Raw genomic sequence first — 24,319 nt, 5'->3', positions numbered from 1 at the left:
TTAAAAGCATTTGCTGCTCTGTAAAGGAGGCTCACAACCACCTGTAACTCCAGCTCCAGAGGAATCCAATGCCCTTGTCTTCAGGCACACACACACACACACACACACACACACACACGCACACGCACACACACACACACGCACGCACATGCTCAGGCACACACACTCATACACATAAATAAAAATAAGTCTATCTTTAAAAAAAAAAAGAAATTGTTGGAAATTCCGTCCTAATACCAAACCAAAATTCATTTAACTTTTTTCATGAAAACTCAAGTCAACAATTCAGTCATTTTCAAAATCAAACATTTTAACACAATAGGATCTGAAGATATGCTAATTTGATGCTGAGAAATGATGATAGGAAAATATTTAAAGTCTTTGTTTTCCATAACTAAATTATTACATTTCCATAAGAAAACTTTGTGCATACAGTAAAAGCACTGTAATTCACAACACACAAGTCTCAAATCTCAGTCAAGGTGTTCATGCAGTGCTCACCGGCTTCGCATGGCATGATGGTATATCCAGTACAAAGTGCACACCATGTGCTCAGCAACTAGGCTACAGTGAAGCCCCATGACACAGCACAAGAGAGGGCTGCCAGAAACACCTTGGATTCATTACATATTTGATTGTGAATTAATTTTTGTTCATTGCACTTTCAGAAACCTTTTACTATTGCCACATTTTTCATGGACCCCCACATTCAGTTACACGACCCCATGTGGGGAGAGGTTGCAACTCACAGTTTAAGAAGCTGAAAGTTGCATTAGGTTTGTGTGTGTGCTTATGTGTTCCATTTTGCTAATACTTTGAAAGCTGAACGTACATTAGGTCATCTGGATGGCCACTTTCTAAGTTAGCTGTAGAAAACATTTTCCATTTTCAAAAGCATCAAAGCCAAGTTACACCATTAGACCTGTCACTTGCCAGTAGGCCTTGATTTTGAGAGAAAGCATAGAAAAGAGCTAAGTAAAGGCTAGGTGACACACTGACAGGTTACAACAGTAAAGGTTTTTATGCTACAGTCTTGCACATAATTTAAAGAATTTTCAGGGGGAATTTTGATTACATCCAAATTTTTTTTTTCAAACTGGCTTTAACACTAACCACCATGTAAGACATGATTCCACAGTAGTTTAAACAGTATGGAAGTGATTAAATTACCAATGGATATCAACCACTGCATGCCAAACTCAAAAATTATGCACCATAACAGTTAAAGCATAATAACAAATATTGATTTATTTTCAGCAAGACATCAGCCTAACACCAACCAGCATACTAAATGAGTGTTGCTACTGTGCATTTTGTGGAGGTGATAGCTTTGGCTGACTTTATTTACATTTTTGGTGGATTTGACAGTGATATAAGCATATGAAATTTAAGCTTTAGCATATTTGTCCAAATTTAGGGTGCATTACAATTAGTTTTTTCTAAGTCCAGTAGTAAGAGTCATAATTTATATTATTTTTAAGGTGTATTTTTATTTTGACTGTGTCTGGGGGGTAAAGGGGCATATAGATGTATGTATGGTGTTATCCCCAGAGACCAGAAGAAAGTGTCAGATCCCCTAGAGCTGGAGTTATAGGCAGTTGTGAGCCTCCTCACATGGTTGCTGGGACCTCAACTCAAGTCCTCGGAAGAGCAATGTGTTTAACCTCTGAGCCATCTCTCCAGACACCAGAATTTATTTTTAAGAATCTAAAATCTGTATCTTATAACAATTTTCTGGTGACTAAAAGGAAAGTAGCTTGAGGAAGAGCATTTTTTCCCCAGTTCACAGAAATGTGCCTTGTGTGCTGACTTTAACCTCCTTTCCCCACTGAACTGTGACAAAATCTAGACTCCACCAGGCACTGTGATTTTATTTGGCTTTTTCATAACTCTGTCAGAGCACATCACATTGAACCTGCCTCGAGCAGTTAACACTCTGTCCCTCCTCTTATTCTATTTCCCTACCCACCTCTTCTTTCTCTCCCATAGATCTGGACCTAACCACACTGTCTTCTAAGTCACAACAGATCACTTTTCCTGGTTAATCTCATATTCCAAAATTAACATAGCTTCTGAGCTGCCCATTGTGGGAACATGCCAGATCCCGTGATCCGAGAAGACAGGAGGGCTCCAAGCCGAAACTGTATTTATGGAGCTCTCTCTGTTCTGCCCTATCTGTCTGGATCTGCTCCAGAGCCTCCTAAACATTAATTCGTAAAACTATTAATGCATATACTGCTCACATAGGGATACAAATCACTCTGAGTCACAGCTGGCTCCTGCTCCTTTACAACAGTCAGCCTCGGAGTCAATTTCAGCTCCAGTTAAGTTGTCACTGCAGCAAGCCCCGCTATAAAACTTGAACTTTAAAGCAGCACATGGTCCGACCCTCAAAATCATCATCTTTTCTATAAGAAACCTCATCTAAAACCCACAAAACAACTGACAAAAAGCTACAGAGCTGAGGACAGTGCCTACCTCTGCCAGAAGAGAATGGGAGAGAATGGAGCAGTTCTTGAGAAACTCTCCATCCGTGGTGACAAAACGTTCATGGGTTAAAGTGAGGGTGGAGCAGACAAGATAACTATAGACTTCCATTCTTTGAATGTGTGAAACAGACTAACATTTTAAATTTTAAAGAGAAAAAAAAGAATGTCATGCACATTGATGGAAGATCGCGCTCTGCTTATTCATCAGAGAAGTTATAGGACATCTATTGATGAGTCCAAAGTTGCCACATTCAGAGCTAGGAGCTCGAAGGGCCTTGTCTCTGGGGAAAATCACGAATGCATTTGCTGATGGAACATAGGAAGTTTTGTAGTTCAAGTTGGTGAGTGCTGACAACAGTAGCAGTGAGCAGGCTGGAGGGTGGGAGCGGGGGTTATAAGTAGACTCATGGAGTGTAGGTACACAGTATGTCTCTCTGTCCAAGCTTTTGCTTCCCACATGTCCCTAACCCCATTGTTAAATTCTTTAACCAGCCCCTGCTTCTCTGGCTGTGTGAAAGGAGGGGTGTTAACAGTGTATCTATTCTGCCACCTAGCTTTCAGTATTGTCATTACACCAAAGCTGTCTTGAGCTCCTCTGTTCAGACCTCAGTCCTGCCGAACTTCCCTTACTGGGGATGGACTTGGGGATGCCCCTTTTTAAAGGTCACTGTCCCTCACTTTGGAACCTAGATGAGACAGTGGTGTTAGAATGTCTGATACATTCTGGTTACTGGAGAAAAGACTGAAGTCAATGACACGAGGTCTTGAAAATGGAACCAATGGCGTCAATCAACCTGAGTCAGTAGTTAGGGCAACACAGAGAAGAGTGAAGTCAAGCTCTGGCTCTCCCTTTAGTCTGAAGAATCAGGATACTTTGGGTCCTATTAGGAAGGCTTGCTTCTCCATATTTTGTTAACAGATATCACCCCTGTCCTGAAATCACTTGGTTGGTGGGCAGGGGGGCAGATTTTGAGTAGTTTTGTTTGTTCTGAGGCAGGTCTCCCTCAAGCCCCAGATGGTCTGGAACTCCCTTTGTTGACCAGGCTGGCCTCAAGCTCACAGAGATCTGCCTGCCTCTGCCTCCTGAGTGCTGAGATTGAAGGTGTGTGCTACCACCAGGTCCAGCCTGTTAGTATTTGTCAAAGCAAAGGAGAGGGTGACCTCAGAGGAAACAGGACACAAATGGATATTTAACTTCTATATTCCAAAAACTGATGTGCCTAAGGGTTTATCAAATCTCAGCTATGCACAAGTAGGAAAGTTCATGGCAGCAAAAATCAGTCAGCAGTAAGGAGGTCTGTAAGAGTGGAGCCTGACCTCTGAAATTTGAATCTGACAGGAATAAACCAGCCTATCTCAATGAAACTCATTGATGTAAACTTTTTTTCCCAAACAATCTTATAAAGGTGATTGTGAAAAGACTGAAGACTTCAGAATGGAGAGGAGATAGAATGGAATCGTGGGACACCCATAGGTGCCCCAACACTCTCATCACCCAATGTCACATGTCAACTATTCAGCACAAAACTCACCATCAGCCACCCACCTAACTTCGGAAATGTCCCTGTAGACAATCTTGGGATGCTAAGAATTTTTCTTTCTCTTATGTCCTCCCAGGACATAACCCAGTGTCCTTGGACAGCAGTGTCTGTCCCTAAATTCTTCTTGACCTAAGCCCATTTGGAAGTAGAGATCAAAAATCCATGGTTGCTTAACATGGACAGTCTTGCAGTGACCTCTCCCATAGCCCTACCACCACCCTCCAAGAACCAGCTCCTAGAACTTTCTCTTCTTCTCTCTGCCCATCTATCTTTTCTATGAACCATCCCCTCCTCCCTTTACCTGTCTTCACATATTGTATTTTCCAGCCACTGGAAATCCACTCAAAAAAAAAAAAAGAGCTGTTACTGGAAGCCATCTTCTGAGAGCACAGGATGACTATAACCAGGCAATTCATGTTCCCTTGGCACCCCAGTTTCCCCAGTCATAGCAAATGCCACCCATGTGCCTACGGCGAGCTAAACTACGAAAACAATACAGAATGAATGCCACATCACAAACCCTTCTGCCACAATTCTAGTCTAAACTTGATTCAGATGAGAGAAAATAACACTTGATCTCCCTCACTTCTAAAATATTTCAACCCGATTTTTTAACATTCGTTTGCTCCCTGTTTTGGCAAACCTTCCAACAGAAGGAGGAAGAGACTAAAACCAGCCTTGCTGGTCGGTTTTTTGGCTTTTTGGTGTTCGGCTGGTGCACACAGCTCCTCTCTGTCCTAGCTAGCACCTAAAACCCCTTTGGCAATAGGAGCAAGAGCACAACTTTAAACTTTGGGCTTGTTTTAAAATGTGCCTTTCAACAAGCAGATGAGCCAGAAGCAAGATCCAGTCTGGGAGTATAACAGTACCAAGTAAGATGCTCTCAAATCAAACCAGCAAGAGAAATATTTTCTCAAAAGAGTCCTGCAGAAAGAATTCTAATCATAGATGAGGGTGCAGTCTAGTGGCAAAATTCATGAAATGCAGCCCCTTTCCAAAGGAAAGAACACATTCAGCAGGGGAGGAAGAACCTGTTAAAAAAATAAAAATAAAAATAAAAAAAGACACTCCAGAGAGACAGCCACTTGATCATTTCTCTGGCTTAAGGTGGGCAGTCCACAGCCCACCTATTGTGTAAATTTCATTATTTCAAAGAAAAAGCTAAAACAATCACCTTCCTTTTTTCAAGGATTCGGTTTTCTTTCATTTTCCTAAGGAAAGAATGACCCCTAGTGTGGACATATTATTTGAGGTTTCAAGTGGCATGGTAAGGTTCTGGGTCAGGATTTCTCCTGAGTAGGTCCCAGGGCCCTACCATTTCATATCCCTGAGCTGTATCCCTTTGCACCCATCCACCTGAGGACCAGGGCTCCTGTGGTTTGACCTTCATACACTCCAGGAACAGCCTATCCAACAGAAGGAAACATCCTGGAAGGTATCTCCAGTCTACCTTCCTTCCATCTAAAACTCAGGAAGGACACCTTAGGGCACCAGGCAAAATTAGAGTCCACAGCATTTCCTCCAAAGTACCATTCACTGATCCCAAGAAAGCTTGAGCTGGGTGGGTACTACTTCCTGGAAGTGCATGTAAGATGTGTGTGTGTGTGTGTGAAAGAGAGAGAGAGAGAGAGAGAGAGAGAGAGAGAGAGAGAGAGGCTCCCCTGGTCAACAGTATGGGAAAGCAGCCATTGAGTGACCTTACAACTAAAAACAGTGCCCCACCTACAACAACAATAACAAAAAGTACTTGATTTAATCCTTTTTTGCAGACTTTTGGTGGAGGGAAGGGGTCCAATTTTCCTTTTTCTTTCTTTCTTTCTTTTCTTCTTTTCTTTCAAATTCAGCTCAACACCCATCACTAGCCAGTGTACACTACTTGTCCCACAAACAGAAACACACAAACCTTTCCTGGTCACTTAGACACTAGCAGACACTCCTTTTCCAAATGTTAGGAAGCATTTCTTAGGCAAGGTATACACCCATTTGGTTAATAAGAAAATGTGACCCCTCCCCAAAAAGTGTACTCGCTAGTTGAGGGGGGCTCCGAGTCACTTCATTGTATTCACCCTGCTCCCCAAGATTTCTCTCTTTCATTCGTCCCTTTACCTTCCCTTGCCGTGCTCTGCAGCTCCAGGCCTGCCCCCTGCCCCAGCCCTTTTCTTACATTCCAGGGTGGGGGTGGAGGACGCAGTTCAGGGAGCGAAGGGGAGCCCCCTTGTGTCTAGAAGGCCTCTCCCCACCCCCACCCCGTGTGAGTTTGTGCTGCAAAGCTCCTTGGCATCCTTGCATGGGTTGGGTGTTGGGGAGCTCAAATTGCAGCTACAACTGGCTGGCAGCCAGGGGCCGTCTATTTAAAAGCGCCTGCTCGCCCAGAGCCCGCAGTCTCTTTGGAAACTTCTGCCGGGGTAAAAAAAAAAGAGCTAGGGAAAAGCTGCAAAGCTGTGTGGGCTTTTCCCTTTTTGGCTCCTTCTCATTTTCCCCTCCTGGGTCTGCACCCTTCTCCGGACTTCACAGAGAACCTGCGAATTTCGAAGAGGTGGTAGCAGAGTGGGAGAAGGGAGGTCTTAGAGTGTGGGTCTGGTGTGGTTTAGAGGTTTGCTATGTTTTTTGGGTTTTTTTAATTTCTTGATTTCAACATTTTTTTTTCCACCTTCTTGGCTACTGCCAACGCTTTTTACCTATTCCGCGGAAGCCGCGCGCAGCTGAGGGTTAGAGAGGAGTGGGGTACGTTTTAGATTTCAAGCAAAAAAAAAAAAAAAATTGAAGACAAATCCATTTTTCTCCCCCCTCCCATCCTTTTTCCATAGCCTCAGAGATCATTTCTGTTGCTTTGGGGCGAGCAATTTTGTAAGACTTTTCCCCTCTGCAATTCTGACCAGATCTGGTCTGGGGTTTTCTGGGGTCTCGGCTCACTCTGCGTGCACCTGGCGCGCCTCTTTTTTTTTTACCCCCCAACCTGTTGCAAGTCTTTAATCCTTGCAATTGGGACTTGCTTGCAGCTTCCTGAATCCTCCTCTCCCTACATTTTGCAAGTGACTGGGGGAGGGCACCTGCTCTACCTGCCAGAGATCTAAAAAAAAAAAAAAAATCTCCAGGCGCCCTCTTGGCCCCTTTCTTCACGCACTCTCGCTCTTCTGCCCCGCCCCGAGGTAAAGAGAGACTCAGAGAAGATGGTGCTCACCACGGTCCTCCTGCTGCTGGCTGCCTATGCGGGGCCGGCTCAAGGCCTGGGCTCTTTCGTGCACTGCGAGCCCTGCGACGAGAAAGCTCTGTCCATGTGTCCCCCCAGCCCCCTGGGCTGCGAGCTGGTCAAGGAGCCCGGCTGCGGCTGCTGTATGACTTGCGCCCTGGCGGAGGGGCAGTCCTGCGGTGTCTACACTGAGCGCTGCGCCCAGGGTTTGCGCTGCCTCCCGCGGCAGGAGGAGGAGAAGCCACTGCACGCCCTGCTGCATGGCCGAGGGGTTTGCCTCAACGAAAAGAGCTACCGCGAGCAAGCCAAGATTGGTGAGCGCATCCGAGTGCCAGTTACACTGCGCACCGGCGAGGGCACTAGGGACCGGTTGGGGCCGTGCGCTTTGCGCAGCAAGTGGCTTAGAGAGGGCGGCTCGTGCGGGTAGACCGGTGGGTACTTTTGCCTGGGACTTAGAGCCCAAGAGGATCCTGCTATCCTGGGCTGCTGTATAAACCAGCCTTTCCCAGTTTGCAGTCAATCTCCTCCCAGCCTCCACCCAGTCCGACCCTCCCCCACTCCTAACTCGTGGCAATACTGATTCCAAGCTCCGACTGCGTCTCAAAGTCCAAAACCCCTGTATCTACTCTGAAAGAGAACAGGTTAAATTTCCAACTCCCTCCTCTACACCCCCATACTTTTTTTTCACCTAAACTTGAGGAAAAAAAAAAAAAAGCATTGTTAAAACAGTGTTTTAACTAGGGCCTGGAGATACATTACCCATCTTCGGAGCAAATTCTATCTTGATCCGTTCAAGTGCCCCCCGCCCCATCCCGGTGCCTCCAGATTTATCTAGCCCTGCACTCCTTCTTGGCTGGGGCACAAACGCGCGCGCGCGCGCGCACACACACACACACACACACACACACACACACACACCACACGCGCGCGCGAACATACAGCTCATCTTTGGTAACTAATGCTTTCTGGGTGGTGTTGAGCCCCCTCCCACGGGTGCACTTACTGCTTTTGACTTGATATGATCGAATGTGATAGATGTTAAAGCACATTAGACTGCAATATGCCTTTTTTTTTCCCCTCTCAGGGAGAGAAAGAATACTTCAGGAGTGCTGGGGTAGGGCGTGGGAGACGGGGATAAGAAGGGTGTGCTATTCTGTGCTGAGTGTTCGTCCCTGAATCTAATTCTTTTTTTCCCCTCCTGAATTCAGATTGTACCTAAGATAAAAGGTGGACGTAGGTATGTGGGATGAAGACATCCATAACTTCGCAGTTGATGCTGACCCTCCCCGTCTCTTCATCCTCCCCTCCCTTTCTCCTCCCTCCAGTCCACCCTATCCCCTAACCGCACCCCCACACACTCCCTACCCCCACACAGATACCCTCAATTCTGACTGAAAGTGAGCGTGGCTAAATGCTTGAGAGGCCCTGGAAATGCAGAATGCAAAATACAAGGGGCGGAGACAGAAAGACCACTCACCCGGAGCCACGCCTCCTCTTGCCCCGCCCTCTCTTGCCCCGCCCCCTAATCTCGGCGCCCCTTGTCTAGGGTTTAAATGATTGACAGAGCTTCTTGTTCAATCATAACAGTTCTGCCTCCTTAAACCGGGTTTCTTTTTGGAGTTATCTGATCTTATATATATTTAATGATGCACAAAATCTGGGCTCTGAGACGTTAACTTGGTTATTGATTCTCTCCTAAAGGTGTTAAGACAACTAAATGTTTATTTGGTGCAGTTCCTTACGGGCACAAAGCCATGCTCACCACCTGTTGTCCTCCATTACTCTCGGGCACTCCAACAGTTTTGTTTCTTGCTTTGTCTAAAGCAAACTACGGACTTACCGGCCTCTCCACGTAGAAGAGTGCGTGCGCGCGTGCCTACAGGCAGCCGAGCTTGCATGAGCTCAGCCTTTATACCCGGGAACTGCAGGTTTTCTCTGTCCCAAGAGATGATAGCGGGACGGGGAGGGGGGAGGACGTACAGCCCTCAGAAGCCCCAGAGACCGATTTTCGAGGTTATTTTTCACTAAGTTCCTACCCACCGAAACGGTAGGAATCCATTATCTGGCTCCGAGACAGGCGCTGTGGAAAACAATCCCGTCACATCCAAACAGCGCAAGTTATGACTCGGCAGTATCCCCGCCCCACTTTTATTTGCCCAGCCATGTAATTGATGTGGTGTACTTGATATGGGAGGTGCGCGCGCAGTGCGCACGCGCATGCGCATCTGCTGGGCCGGCAAAGCGGCAGCATCCAACTTCCCAAGCCACCCAAACTGCACGCATGCTCACACACGCGATTTTTTGTTCAGCGCCAGATGCGCTTTAGACTTCTCTGCAGCCGCTTCAATCTCCACCTTCAGGAGCCGGCCTCAGCCGCCGGGCTCCTCGCCCACCCCACCCGGCCTCAGGCAGGTGCTGGCGGGCTGCAGTTGCGCATTGGCTGCTCCACCCGAAGAGCCCGAGCTTCCAAAGAGGAGCCATTGGCTGAATCTCTAAAAAGCTAAAGATGACGTCGTCCTTAAGGAAAGGAACATGGATAGTGAGAGAAAGGAGTGTCCTATCGGCCTTTAACCAAAATTCCTACTCCCTAGACCCCCTCCCCACCACCAAAATCGGAGCAGTATGAGCGTGGATTTGCCCCTTTCTCCTGGAGATAAGAGATTGCATTTATGCCGTATTTATATATAGTATGCAACCAAAAATATAACTTACATATTCGTATATTACTTGCATTATATAACCACCACCACCCCAATACAGTGCATTTCTAGAATGAGAAGCGCGGAGCGGAGGAGTCAGTGAGGTGGCACGCAGCCAAAGTTTTCGGGAGGGAGAGGCAGGCGGGCGGAGACTGCTGTTTTGCTGGGTGCGTTGCTGAGCGACAAGAGAGGGAGTCGCCTAGAGAAAGCCTGGTGCAGGGAGCGCGCCTGGCCCTGCATTTTCTTTTGACCCGTTCAGGGCCCAGAGATAGATATAGAAACGGCGGGCGGTGTGTAAGGCTGAAGGGACGAGAAAGACCAGAGTTCTTTATTGAGACTAGCGCAATAAATACCCGCGAGCTAGAATGTGTCAAGGAAGACCCAGGCTTTGCTGGGGGCGTTATCTAGGAAAGGGCCTCATAGCCTCAGCAGTAGGTATCCCAGAGTCTGGGAAGTATCTCCTAAGCTAACTAGCAGAGACATGAAGTCTGAGATGTGAGCAGAGGGTTCTGAGTTTCAATCATGTCATTGAGAAATAAGGCAAAGAGAAACAGAAAATATGCTTCTGGGAAAGACAGGATGGAAGAAAAAAACATTACCTAAATGAAAATGAATTCAGCCTCTGCTTCTTTGAGGAGTTTGGCCTCCATCGGCCTGGCTTTAACGTCAAGCCTGGTCCAAAAGCCACTGACGAAGTCAAGTTCCAGAGTAAGGTTTCTTGGCCATATTCATGTCTGGGTTGAACAAGATCATGGAAAACTGAAGGAGGCAGATTCCTTTCCCACCAGCGTTCTCTCCCTTTGAAACAAGTCTTTGAGAGGTGTCTGTGCCTGAGCCAACCAAAACGGGGAGTTGGGAAGACAGGACTGGTGCTTTAACTTGACTTTTCTTGCCTTTCTCCCATCTTTCTGCTGTGTCAACCAGGCCTGGCGAAACCAGCATAGCTGTCTGTCTCAGAACTCCTTTACTCAGGCAATTCCCTTCCCTCCACCCCGCCCCCTCCCCCCCTCCATTCCCCAACTCTAAGGCATCCCCTAAGGGCATGAGTTTTAAGTCTGAGCAGCTGTGAGTTAGTCCTGGGGCTTGAGCTGCTTTGAGCAGGCAGGTGGGCTTGCAGCTGCACGAGGAGGGCCAGGCTGACCCTCCAGCCAGAGGTCACGGAGAGGGTTAGAGCAGAGGCATGGGATCAGGAATCCCTACAGACCCAGTCTGGGGCCTTAATGTGGGGAGGAGGAGAAAGACAGGAGAAGGAAGATTTACCAAAAAGTTTTACTTTGTACCTGAGCAACTGATGCCTATGGAACCATGTGGTATTTAATATAGTGAAAAATAAAACTTTTCAGGGGGAATCATGGCCCTCCAGAGCTACCACATCCAGAAGCTGGAAGAAGTTCATATACAATCAAGTGCCAACAAGGGACTGGGGTAGAAAAAAAGGGAGCAGAAAATGGTTTCCAGGATAGACCACTAGACAAGTGGGAAGAGTTTGTTTAGTTCAGTTACTGTAGTTTGCATTTTTACCACGGTTAGTAAAATTGCCAACAGTTGCAATTCCCAGACAAGAGACCAGCCTTAAATTCCAAACTGGGTAGGCAATTTGAAGCAATAAGATCAATTACCTATCTGCAGAAATAAATAAAGAAGCCAGTGCAGGCTTCTACTCTCCCTTCTCCCAGGATCCACAGAATCCTCTTTTGTCTACAGTTTCATCTCTTTCCATGATTTCCATTTGAGGTCACTTGTTTCTTTTTAAAAAAAAAAAAGCATAAGATGAGTGACTAGACATTCATGCCAAAATGGCCTTTCCTGCATGGCTACTTGTCTTAGCTCTTCCCTAGTATCTCTCCAGGACTGGTCTGGATACTGGCCAAAGAATGCTGGATTTGGAAGGAACCCACAGCCACCATTAGGGTCAAGGCCCTCACTTTACAGATAAGGACACTGAGGCCTGCCTGGAACAGAAAAAAAAAGAGTTTATGGCAATCAGAACTCAAACTCAGCTCCTCCCTAGGGATTCTAGCCCTCCATTCTGCTATTTCCAGCTCCTTTATTAGTAGTCTCTAGGGCTCTTGCCAAGGTCTCGTCTAACCTGAACTCAGACCTTTGGCCAAAATTGTCAAAGGTTATTCTCCATTGGTGGGAGTTCCAAGTGAAAGAACAGCCCCCACACAAAGCAGTGCTGTGTTCTGTGGGCAGGAGAAGTAGTGAAGTGGCCCCAAGACTTTCTACAAAGTCTTGCACACAGGGCTGGCTCCGGTCAGTGGTTTGGTCAGGGAAAGAGAGAAAAGAAGGTGTCAAGGAATGGTATTCAGCACAGCCTCCAGGTTCATGGGCCAAACCTCACTTCCTGAACACAAGGAGCCCTCCTGATGTGGCAGGCCCTTGCTGCCCCTTGGCTGGTCCATGGTTCCTGTCTCTTAGAAGAACATAGTACCTCGGTGGTCTGCTGTGCATAGCAACCTGCCTCCACAGCAGAGGCCCTCCCTGGGGTTGGCAAGCAAGATGACAGGATCTGAGGTAGGATGGGGTATCTACATCAGAAAGAGGGGGGACCATCTGCCACAGAAGCTGATGAAAAAGATCAAAAGAGCTTCTGAGTTGCGAACACATGCAGGTATGTTCAGTTTTTTCAGCCACACTGTCTGCCTGAGAGGTTGCAGCTAGGGGTTCAGGTTAATCTGAGGCTATGCCAAGACCCATCCTAACCTGTCCCAGAAGCTGAGGAAGCTGAGGAAGCTCATCTCTTTGGGGATGCTGAGGAAGAAGGCAGATAGCATGAGCCCTCTCCCTAGTAGGTTGGACCTAATTACTGAGCCCTTTATTTCGACCATATAAGCTATCTTATTTTTTATTTACCCCTCAACCTAAATTGCTAAACAAAAGGCCTTTGCCCTGCTGAATTCTCAAGCCCTCAATGAAACTGTACTCAGGACAGGGCCTCAGAAGATCTCATTGCCAGTTTCTGGAGCTGTTTTACATGGATTCCTGTTACTTGAACTTTCTAGATTATACCACCAGTGCTATAACATCCCTCTGTTACCCAGGAAAGGTATGTCTCCTTCCAGACTCTTTAGAATTGCACATCCAACTGAAATGTCATGCAAGTCACATGCATCATGTTTAATTTTTTAACAGCCATACTTTCTATTTTTTCCTAGCAGCCAAAACTTTTGAAGGTAAAATTAATTTTAGTAATATATTTTAACATAATATATCCAAAATATTATCTCAACATACACTTAAACAATTATGAAATCATTTACATTCTTTCATGGGAAGTGTTTGGAATCCAGGCTGTGTTTTATCCTTATAGTAAATCTCAAAGTGTCAGTATCTTGAGCTATACTTAGGTTTCATAAAGTTTATGATTGAAAAAGTAGATTCACACACCCTAGTTGTTTCAAACATATTTGAAACTTTTCCAGTAAGCAGACTACATGTTTCAAAATTTTAACTATTAGTTAATTGAAATCAACTTAATTTTAAATTTCAGTTACATCACTAGCTGTATTTCATGTGCTTAAAACCCCCATGTAGTCCATAGCCACCTAGTTGGACAGCACACAGCCTACCAGGTGAAGACTGTGAAGACCCCTTTCTCAAGGGGTCGTTTTCTCCACTCCTTCCTCTTGCTCCAAAGAGTCAATGAACAGGAGTCAGCCTTCACTGGTTCTTAACAGAGCCCTCCTCTCTTTCCAGATCTTAGTAAGTACTGGCTGCTCCCTGCCGCCCCCTATTGGTAATCCAAGACTTTTGTAATGTTCTGTATGTCGCTAACCTAGAAATGGTTGTTTAGTGTGTGAGGAACAGCTAAAAACATTTCTACATGCAAGAGCTTCCTTTTACAACACTTGTAGAAACATAGCTGAGGATTCTTCTGTTGGAAGTTCTACACAAGTGTGTCTTCCCTGTGTGTGCAGTTAATCCCAGGGACAAAATCATAGTACTGAAACCTAATTTGACTTTAGGGGAAAAAATGAGAATATCGTCTTTACCTTTGCTCCCTGAACAGTGGAGTATGTGTGAGAACTCAGCCTTCTGCTCTGTGGGGTGTCACTAACTTGACATTTGCAATCTACACAGTGTGGAAGGTGTTGGGCACCCTTTCTCCCTCCCTACTTAGGGAATGAAACCACAGGCCCCTAATGAGCGTAAAGAAATAAGGCAGTAAGAAAGAACTGATACAGTGGGTTCTGTAAGTGGACACTGGTTCCCAAAGTACCAAGCAAAGTTCTTTTTGTCTGAGGCTGTAAGCAGATTCCCTGGGTGTCTTGAGTAAGCCACCACTTTCTGGCAGCCCAAGGAGTCAACAAGGTACTACAGAGAGGTGAGAGACGATGGAAGGGCCTGTGTTCAGAGTTAGTTAACATGTTTAGATCTTGAAGAGCTGGAGATCACCTTCCTCTTCATACCTCATATGGGAAAACCAAAACCAATATCAGAAGTTGCTCAGGTCAAAACAACCAGCAATAACACTTAAGAAGCCATTGTTAACAGCCCATGTCCCTCTCAGGAAGCTTGGCTGAAGGTCAAGGCCTGATGGAGCAGTGGAGCTGGGATTAGAACCCTAGCAATCAGGCTCCTGGTTCTGAATGTTTACTGGCTGTGCCAACTGGCCTCTATATTTCTCTGTTCTGGAAAGAGGAGTGACATTCCCACCTTGGCCAACTTTGCTGTTGGTTTACAGCACCTAACCACTTTTATTCTCACAGCCAGAGTAGGGCCACAGAAAAGCCTCATTGAAGAACTAGAGTGCTCACCCACAGGCTGGTCTTCTCCATTCCCCCATCGTGGTTCTTCTGGCCATCCTCTCACCTTAGGATGATAGTTGTTTGCATTTGTTTTTCTTTTAAACAGTCAGTGCTTGTCTCCTCAGCTGATCATTTTGATTGTAAAGAGCCAGGACATGATCTGTTACTAACCACAGAAGAAAAGAAAAGAGTGTCTTCCAGGATCTTTCAAGAGAGCCTAGAGTCAGGCAGATACTGCTGTGGGCTGGGATGGGGAAGAAGATGCCTATGGCAGCTCTCTGGGAAGCTCCACAGCCTCTCTCCAGAAATCCTCTTCCCTTTTTCTTTATGCAAATACACACACACTGCAATCGCAATTGCGCTAATTAGCATCCACAGCTGGAAAACAGTCAGACTTAGAGAGACTGAGACATGTCTTACATTTTAGGGGGACAGGGAGCAGCCAGTCCTTGGTTTTCCCACAAGCCTTGCGTGGCAACAAAGAGCAGGAGGCTGGAGGGAGGCAGCAAAGCATCTAGCCTGGCCTGACTATTTTTGTCCCTACACCGGCTCAGATCAGTACCTAGTGCCAGCGTTATCCAGTAGAACTTACTGTGATGATGAAAGTGCTCTGTATCTACCTGTCCAGCACAGTAGCCGCTGACAATATGTGGCAATGGAACATTTGAAATGTGACTAGGGCAACTGAGGACGTATTTTTCTTTATTTAGTATTCGTTCATTTAAATAGCCACACTGACACAGTGAGCCACGGCCTCAGCCAAACAGAAGCCCCACACACCAGAGGCACCCACCTCTTTCCCACCCAAGCATTGCTCACCTCCCCACCACCCTGTGCCTTTCTGTAGCAGGGCGATCATCCTCTGCGGCAGGGGAATTACTGAGATGACCTCCCATAGCATTCATTAAGCTCAAACTTGCCCACTTATGTCAAAAAAAAATGCTTCTGGACCCAGTATTTCTTTGCCTTTGGGGCAGATTTATTCATGTGCCACCAGGGGGCAGGCTTAGAAAGAAAGCTGAGCTGAACAGGGTATGTGCATGGTGCAGTAATGCTGTGGATGCTACAGCCCTCCCTGCAACACCTCTGGGACCACAGGGCTATCCTGGTACCCAGATATGCCCTGTGTTTGCTGGGACATGACAAACAGCACCATCCCTGGGTGTGTGAGCATGTTGTCATAAGGAGAGGCTGATGCAGCCATCACGCATTTGTGGATTCAGTCACAGGAATGGGAAGGGGAACCTGAGTTGATCAGCTCGATATGAGAGAGGAGGGAAATTAGAAAGCTAGCTGGAAAGACCAAGTCCAGAGCCACAGAAGACTCAGAATGTACCCCAAAGTAAATAGTAAAGTAATGTGATAGCCCTCTTTCCTTAGTTGCTGGTCAGATCATGAAATTAGAAGCCCTGCAATCATAGCTTCCAGGAGGAGAACACTCAGAATCCCACACTTCCCATCCTCTGCAGAAGCCTCTCTGAATGGCATCTAGGGAGAGAGGGAGCACTGAGATGTGTTTCTTTTCCTTTCTGGATCACCTTCCAGTTACAGATTAAAGAAACAGGAGGGTGTGCCACACAAATAAGCCTCCCCGCTCCCGCCCTGGGCCCGCCCCTCCTCCAGCTCCTACACAGCCTTTTCTTGTCCATCTCTCTGACCTTCTCAATGCATGTGGAGGCACACAAAAAGGAAAGGACTGGCGTGACTCTCAGACAAGTAGGAAAGTGAGTCACCCAAATGCCAGATTTCAAAATAGCTTAGTCCCTAAAACTGACCACGGGCAAGTGGTCCACAGTCTTCCACGCCACCTACTGGCTACTTGGAAGTATGGCTCTGTTTGTTTGCAGAAGCGGCTGTAAGCTGTCTGCTGTTCACATTCTTCACCCTGAAGTCTTCCCTCAATCCCTTCAGCAACTTCCATCCATTTCCATTTGGTGAAATGGTTCAGAAGTAGTCATTGTGGTCTCTTATTTTATCTAAAATTCACATCCTTCCAAAATTGAAATCCTATTTATGATTTGGCCACAAGGCAGCTGAGCAGGGTTAGCTAATATTCCAGTTCAAAGCCTGTTTTCAAGATCTTTAATCTTTGTGGCTCTGCTCTGGCTCACCTCCAAGTTTCCACTGTGTCTCTAGAGCCTACAGGTGACCACAAGACCTTTCTCAGTAACTTTGATACTCGACTCTCCTGCCAAAGTAATAGGTTTCACAGGGTTAAGTGTCACCAAAACCAGAAGGCACATCAAAATTTTAAGCCTGCCCTTCACAAGCAAAAAGCCTGCAAACTAGAGGGAATGGAGGACATACCCCGGGGAGCCCAATTTAATAAAGACCGGAGTTTGCAATAGTCCTTTAAGTTCCTTAAAGAAAAGCATCATGTTAGTCCCAGCATTCCTGAGGCAGAGGCAGGGGGATCTCTGAGTTCAAGGCCAGCCTGGTCTACATTGTGAGTTCCAGGTCAGCTGTTCTACATTTTGGCCGGGAGAGCTAAAAAAAAAAAAAAAAAAAGTGATTAGGTATTCTGGGAGATCCCAGACAGGTAGTGCAGGTCCATCATCCCAGTTACTGGAGAGGCTAAGGCAGGAGGATTGCAAGTTCAAGGCCAGCCTGGGCAACTTAATGAGACCCTGCTTCAAAATAAAAAATCAAAGAGGGCTCCTTGAGGGCAGTGTGCCAATTGTCCAGGCCAGGCTGAGCAGGCACTGAAGGAGGCCCTCATGAACTGGTCATCAGTCACCCTCATTTCAGCTGCCTGGGCTCTTCACCAGGAAAGGGGTCTGTATACCGCAGGATGTCCTCAGTGCCTTCTCCCAAACACCTCTTTCCTTGTAGTCTCCCCTCATCCCAGCTTCCTTGAATTCTTTCCCCTTGTCCTTCCCATCTGAGATGCCTGGCTATCATCATTTCTGCGTGTCCTAGGGATAGTAGAATAAGATCTTCCTTTACCCCTTTAGTATTGGGGGCCTCCCAAATCCCTTTTTGCTTTTTTGAGTATTTGGAAAGAGGATAATGAAATCTGGGCTCCCATACCTGATCTCACTATGGGGCATCCTGGTCGTACCACCTAGGGATAGCAATCTATCTTGACCCACTGGGTGTCAAGGAGCTGAAAGAAGAATGGTGGATACCTATGAGAAAAGAACTTACTGGAAATCTGTGGACTGAGAAAGCCTAGCCAGGTGGCATTAACAGACCAACAAGCACATGAACAAAGTCCTACTTCTTTTCTCTAAAGGTCATAAGTCAGCTAAGTATAGACTGTCACCAAGTCACTCCTATATATAACTGTTCTGGCCCCAGCCAGTGGTCAGTCTCTCAGACTGAGCTGAGCAATGTCCCAGCCTCTTAGGGCCCAGAGCATGGCACAGAGCCAGTTGGGAGCCAGCATTGAGGGGTGAGGCCTGTGGGTTCCATCTGCTTGCATGCCATTCCTCTCCTGGCCCCACATTTTTACCTCTCCTGTCTCCTCTGTTCCTCTCTGATGATCCTCACTATGGTCCCCATCCTCTACTGCTCCTCCCCCTGGATCTGCAAGTCCAAACATCTCTCACCACCCAGCCATGATGTTCTGAAAGCACAAAGACTACACTGAGAAGCTACACTTGGCTGTTCTTGTCGATGCCTGGGCCCCTGTTTCATTCCTTTGGCCCAGATCTCAAGGTCCACTACCTCATCTCCTGAGCCATCCTCACTGACAAGAAAACTACTTTCCATAAGTTTGCCTACCTCAGTCTATTCCTGGACCCTCCTTCCCTCCCATCCCCAAAGGTTGATTTTTCTACTAGTATGCCTTCCCTCGTGTACCAGTGAGACTTGATAAAGTCTTCTACCTGTTCATGCTCTCCTGGACCCATCACATGAGAACTTCCTGACAGTTAGGAAAGCATTGGCATTTCCCTGCATCTGGTTCACCTGCCTCCCCCAGTATGAGGACTTCAAGAGAAAAACACCTCATCTCTCTGAGCCTTTATGACTCCCCTCACTCCAGCCCTGATCTCTGGACACTGCTTTCTGACCTTGGATGCTCCTTCTCCCTGCAGAGAGAGACTCTCGTGAACATGAGGAGCCTACCACTTCTGAGATGGCTGAAGAGACCTACTCCCCGAAGATCTTCCGGCCCAAGCACACCCGAATCTCCGAGCTGAAGGCCGAGGCTGTGAAGAAGGACCGCAGGAAGAAGTTGACCCAGTCTAAGTTTGTGGGGGGTGCTGAGAACACTGCCCACCCCCGAGTCATCCCTGCACCTGAGATGAGGCAGGAATCTGAGCAGGTGAGTCTCAGGGATCCTTTCCTCCCTGACTTGGCCACAACCCCAGTATCTGGCCTTCCCCTGCATCTACTTGAGCATCTGTAGCAGAGGACTGAGAACTTATCTAAGTAAGTGGAAATAGAGGTAGCGCTCCTTCAGGGAAAGTACCTGCCAGCACAGTGATACAACCCCTAGACCTATGGCCCCTAGACCTATGGCCAGTCCCAGGTGTAGTGCATCTGGAGAGCACGGCCACTGGTCTTTATGAATCAACAGGGTAGAAAAATGGAAGTTGAGTCACCTGTAAGACAAAAGCAGGGAAAGTAGGTTCTATGTGTGACTGCATGCATGCTTGCTGCACGACCCAGGCACCAGGCAGCTGAGCATGAAGAAGGATCTTTGCTAGCAGCCAATAAAGGCAATAGCTTTTCCCCCAGAGTCCCTTTGGACCCCACACGTGAGCCACACATCTGTACATCTGGGTAGTTTCCACTTAGGTCGTGCTGTGCCTCAACATCCCTCCTGTCTTCCAGGGCCCCTGCCGCAGACACATGGAGGCTTCCCTGCAGGAGCTTAAAGCCAGCCCTCGTATGGTACCCCGTGCCGTGTACCTACCCAACTGTGACCGCAAAGGATTCTACAAGAGAAAGCAGGTATGGGCCCCTGCACCCTGCTCCCAGGTTCAGATGGCTCCTGGCACCTATCAGGAAAACTCCACATCAGACAAGTACCTGAGATTTCTACTATTAATGAGTTAACGTTTCCCAGACTTGCAGTATCTGCTCACAGAGCTCAGTGGTGATCCTCACTCCCTCCTAGGAGAGAATTCTTGGCCTCTACTTCTCACAGATCCACCTTACCTATCTGTATGGGTCACCTTCAAGATCAAACTGTACCACTACATCATACTGCATGTTGTTTGTGTTCCATAAATTCTTTGTTGAGTCGGGCACATGCCTATAACCCCAGAACCCAGTACTAGGGTGGCAGAGACAGGAAGATCATTGCAAGTTTGAGGCCAGCCTGGTTGGTATAACAAGTTCCAGGCCAACCAGGGCTACATAGCAAGACCCTGCCTCAAAACAAAAATGAAACAATTTTTTTTAATGGCTCAGCGGTTAAGAGCACTGGCTGCTCTTACCCAGGTTCAATTGCCAGCACCCATGTGATAGTTGTCTCCATAACTCTAATTTCAAGGGCTCTAACACCCTCTTCTGGCCTCTGTGGTTATTACACACCTGGGTGCATTTACATATAGGCAGACAAAACACTGATAGTATAAAATAAAATAAATAATCCAAAAAAATTTACAACGGGTCCTCCAGGTGAAATCATTTCACATCCCTTCATAGCCAGGCTCCACTTTGAGCAACCCTAATTCTGGGTAGCCAGTAATTGTCTGCCTTATAGCAGTGGTTCCCAAACTTCTGCAGACCTAGGAACCACCTCATGAAATTGTTGAAGTGCTGATTGTCAGGCTCCACCCCTAGAGTTTATGATTGACAGATCTGGTATAGACTCTGAGCACTTTACATTTCTAACAAGTTCAATGGTGAGCTTGGAACTACTTAAAGGGTCCCCTAACCTAAGTGGCCATGATCATAAGTCATCAGATCATGCTCCTCCCTTGAGGATCCCTAAAGAATAGAATGTGGATGGTCCCAAAATGAGTAACAACAAGTAGATTGCAGGAGCTACCCCACAGCAGGCTGCCTGAACTATATTTTCTCTGGGCTCACCCATGAGATGGGGATACTGGAACCCCAGGGCTTGGGTGTACCCCCTCAACTTTCTGGGATAGGAAAAAAATCAGATACGAACAGGGTCTCAGAGTACAGCTGTCTCACGCCCCGTTGCCATTCTTCCCCAGTGCAAGCCTTCCCGTGGCCGCAAACGTGGCATCTGCTGGTGTGTGGACAAGTATGGGATGAAGCTTCCCGGCATGGAGTACGTCGACGGGGACTTTCAGTGCCACACCTTCGACAGCAGCAACGTTGAGTGATGTATCCCCTCCCGTCCTCCCCCTCTTCCACCCCCAGCCCCGACTCCAGCCAGCGCCTCCCTCCACCCCAGGACACCACTCATTTCATCTCATTTAGGGGAAATATATATGCCCATATATATTTGAGGAAACTGAGGACCTCGGAATCTCTAGCAAGGGCTCAACTTTGAAAATGGCAGCAACAGAGATGCAAGAAGATAAGGAGACATTCCCCCACCCCAAAATGGTATTCTTTTTGAAGCAAGTTGAATGAACAGAGAAGGAAAGAGAGAAAGAGTGAGAGGGAGGGAGAGATGGAAAGAAAGAATTGGTGTAGAAAAGAAATGACAGCATTAGGAAAAGAAAGAGAAACAGCAGGAAGCAAAGGGCACCTCAGCCAGGACTGGATCTGTCCTTCTCTTCCAGCCCTGACTTAGGGTCGGGGAGAGGTTGGGGCACTCAAAAGTGTGACTTGAGTTGTGTCATTCAATGACACCCTTGAAATGTACCCAGTTTGGATCTGTCAGGGGGAGAAAAGAAACAACAAAACGTGTCAGTGCCTGTCTCTCAGGACTGTCGCTTCCTCCCTCCAGCCAGCAGCACAGAGGTGGCTGAATCCTTGCCCTTCCTCTCCTCATACCCAAGTGGAGGGTTGTCTCATCCCCAAATTTATAAAGACTAAAATGCATTCCATCCCTCTGAAAACAAAGGAAATTTGTAATTGAATGGTTTTAGATAGGTTTTTCCTAAGCAGATGGTGAACTCCTTTACTGTAAACAAATTTCACTCTTGATAGATTTTCAGAAGTCAGCACCCACCTCCATATTGGAAAGACACGATTTTCCAGGATGACAGCAAACATTCAGAAGCATGTGGCTTCAGTCCCTCATTTCACTCAACTCACAGCTGGCCCAGCAGCCTCTGTGGAGGAGGACAGGCTGAGAAAATGAGGGGCTTGTATTTACCTACAAGGCTCCATGTAGACTTATATAGGCATATAAATCTATTTCTTTTTTTTATTTTCTCTTCTTTCCTTACAAAGGTTTGCATTACCTCTTCAAAGTAGTTCCTTTGGGGCACTGAGGAGCTTTCTCATTCTGGGAAATCCAGGAACATCCATATTCAACTAATACAACCCAGAACACCACCCTTGCCTGCCCCTGGGCAGCATTTCCCACGAGCCACATACTTGGCCCTTTTGTGGGGCATAGTGTTGGATCTTCTCATGATTCCCCCACCTGGGTTTAAACATACCCACCAAGCCAGGTAGCTGCCAGCACCAGATGGTGCATGAACTAAGCAGCCCAGGTTATCCCACTTCAGCCTTCCAACCCCCAGGAAGTAACTATCTCACACCACACCACATGAGCCCACTACATCCAACTTTAACCCACTATCCTGTCCCAGTCTTTCTTTCTATCTGGGCAGACCTGCATTTTGAAAGTCTCCCTCAGATGTCAGGTTGACAGAGAAAGAGAGAAACCGACATGAGAGATGGTGAAGGGCCAGGTGACGGGGGAGAAGTCTCCACAAAGGAAGTAGTAAACGGAGCAGGACCAGGAGGATAGAGGAACAGAAAAGACACAGAAAGAGGGGAACTCCAATAGATCTTTCCTTGGCTTCTCCAGCTGATAAGCCCTCTAGAATTCTAGGGGGAAATGGGAGAACAGGGTCTGAGGTAGAAATGAGCTCAATCCAGGTCATAGAGCCAGGACAGTGGGTAATTTAGGTGGGTTCTAGACATGAGAACTAAGCATTTAAAGGACTAGAGGCTGGGCTCAGACATCCCACCTTCAGCCCATCCTGAGGGACTGAGGCCAAAGAAGCTTTCAAGCTCGTCATCCATTCTGGCCAGTGCATGCTTCCTCCCTGGGGTGGAAGATAGTGGAAGGCCCAGGATGACCCAGGCATGGATCTTCAAGGCTGCTGTCATTTTTGGCAGCCAGATTCTGGTCCAAGAAAAACCCCATTGTCCACTGGCTTCTTCAACAAATGGATGGCCTCGGGACTGTCCTAGAAGACTGAAGACAGCCTGCCAGGAGATAGGGCTCAGACATTGTTAAAGGAGGCCCTTTCTTGCCATGGACACAGCTCTCTGCTCTTTCTTGATGGCATGGTACAGTAAACATCCCCTCCAACACCAAACTTGGGGCAACAAGAAGGGACTGCAAAGAAGCAAACACATTTCAACTCATGGGAAACTGATGGCTATGGAGCTTGGGGAATGTCTCTTATTCCCTGGACAGGACAGTTGGCTGGGGATGGAAGAGGTGGTTGATCTTCTTAAGACAAAGGGCCTGATGGGGATGGCAGCATGAGGACTTACCGGACCTGTGGGGTCAGTGCACCCATCTCCCTGCACAGTGTCCCTGGCCCCCCAACTCACACTTCTCCATGCCTTAGGCCAGTATCCTAAATCTTTTCCATGACACGCTTCTTTCTGCCATTCTTTCTTTGGATCTTGAGCAGTCATCTACTAGGATTTGCCAAGTGGATACCGGGGTACCGTTGCCCCTAAGAAAAGACTGAGCCGGAACTGCTTACTCCCACCACCCCTCCCAGGCTTCAACCTGATTTCTGAGAAGGGTGTTCTCTTCACCCCACAATTTCCTGGACATTGAATGAGCCTCTACCCCTTGCATGGGCTCTTTGTTGTGAGCCACAGATAGGGGACATTGGACAGACACTTTGGCCTTCCCAAGTTTAGCCTACTAACCCAAACTTGTGAGTGTCTCCATTACTTATAGAGAAAGGTTTGTCGAGGCAGCTGCCCTTTCCCTAGAGGAAGCTGGACCTTCACAGACAGCTTTCAAATGAGAGGTCTGGCTGAGCCCTGGGTGTGAAGACCGCAGAAGAGAGTCACTGAGAGAAGAGGAATGGTCCTCCCCTTGGCACAGGGAGAGAAGGCAGGCTTGCAGTGGTCCCAGCATGCCCTGAGCAGGGAGTTTCTTGGCTTCTGGTTGGTCTTTGTTCCCTTACAGGCCTCTGTTTGGGGTTTATCTATGGCCATAGGTCTAAGTGTTGCCTGTCCCCAACCCCACTCTCTCATGAAAGGCTTCTTCCCATCCCCTTGTGACTGATGCCTCACTCAAGCAGTGGAAAAGATACCTCTCTTCCCCCACTCACTACTGCCTGGTGACTGAAGGAGGCCTAGCCAGGACCCATTCTCCATCTCCAGCCAGTCCCAACCCACCAGGATAAAGCGGGACACCTGGGAAGGAGAAGACTCCATGTTTCTCTGACAGCCAGGCCTAGACAGACAGGCTTGGAAACACCTGCCCCACATCGGGGATGAGAGGAGACCCAGGGGGCTGTCTGTGGTCACTCCTCTTCTCCCTAGAGACCCTCTTCCCACTACCACCTGTCTCCATGGTAACGTACTCACCATCCTCCCACAGCCCAGCGCCTTAGCAGATTAG

General features: G+C 47.3%; 1 protein-coding gene and 1 long non-coding RNA gene across 2 annotated transcripts in view; one reads left to right on the top strand and one right to left on the bottom strand.

The window, feature by feature from the left end:
- LOC115068916 overlaps positions 1 to 8,263 on the bottom strand; it is a 50,570-nt gene extending 42,307 nt beyond the window's left edge. Inside the window, exon 1 of the long non-coding RNA XR_003848257.1 lies at positions 7,980 to 8,263. This is a non-coding gene — a long non-coding RNA (uncharacterized LOC115068916). The remainder of the gene's footprint in view (positions 1 to 7,979) is intronic.
- The window catches only part of Igfbp5 (insulin like growth factor binding protein 5), a gene marked incomplete in the record, with an annotated part of 19,059 nt that continues 1,145 nt past the window's right edge, over positions 6,406 to 24,319 (top strand). Inside the window, 4 exon segments of the mRNA XM_008825689.2 lie at positions 6,406 to 7,534; positions 18,711 to 18,940; positions 19,453 to 19,572; positions 20,790 to 24,319. Of these exon segments, the coding sequence (XP_008823911.1) occupies positions 7,201 to 7,534; positions 18,711 to 18,940; positions 19,453 to 19,572; positions 20,790 to 20,921 (816 nt within the window).

This window comes from Nannospalax galili, unplaced genomic scaffold (genome assembly GCF_000622305.1).
Source record: "Nannospalax galili isolate Female #2095 unplaced genomic scaffold, S.galili_v1.0 scaffold127, whole genome shotgun sequence".
NCBI lineage: Eukaryota > Metazoa > Chordata > Mammalia > Rodentia > Spalacidae > Nannospalax > Nannospalax galili.
The sequence above is the reverse complement of the archived record's forward strand: the minus strand, read 5'-3'. Positions and strand labels throughout refer to the sequence as shown.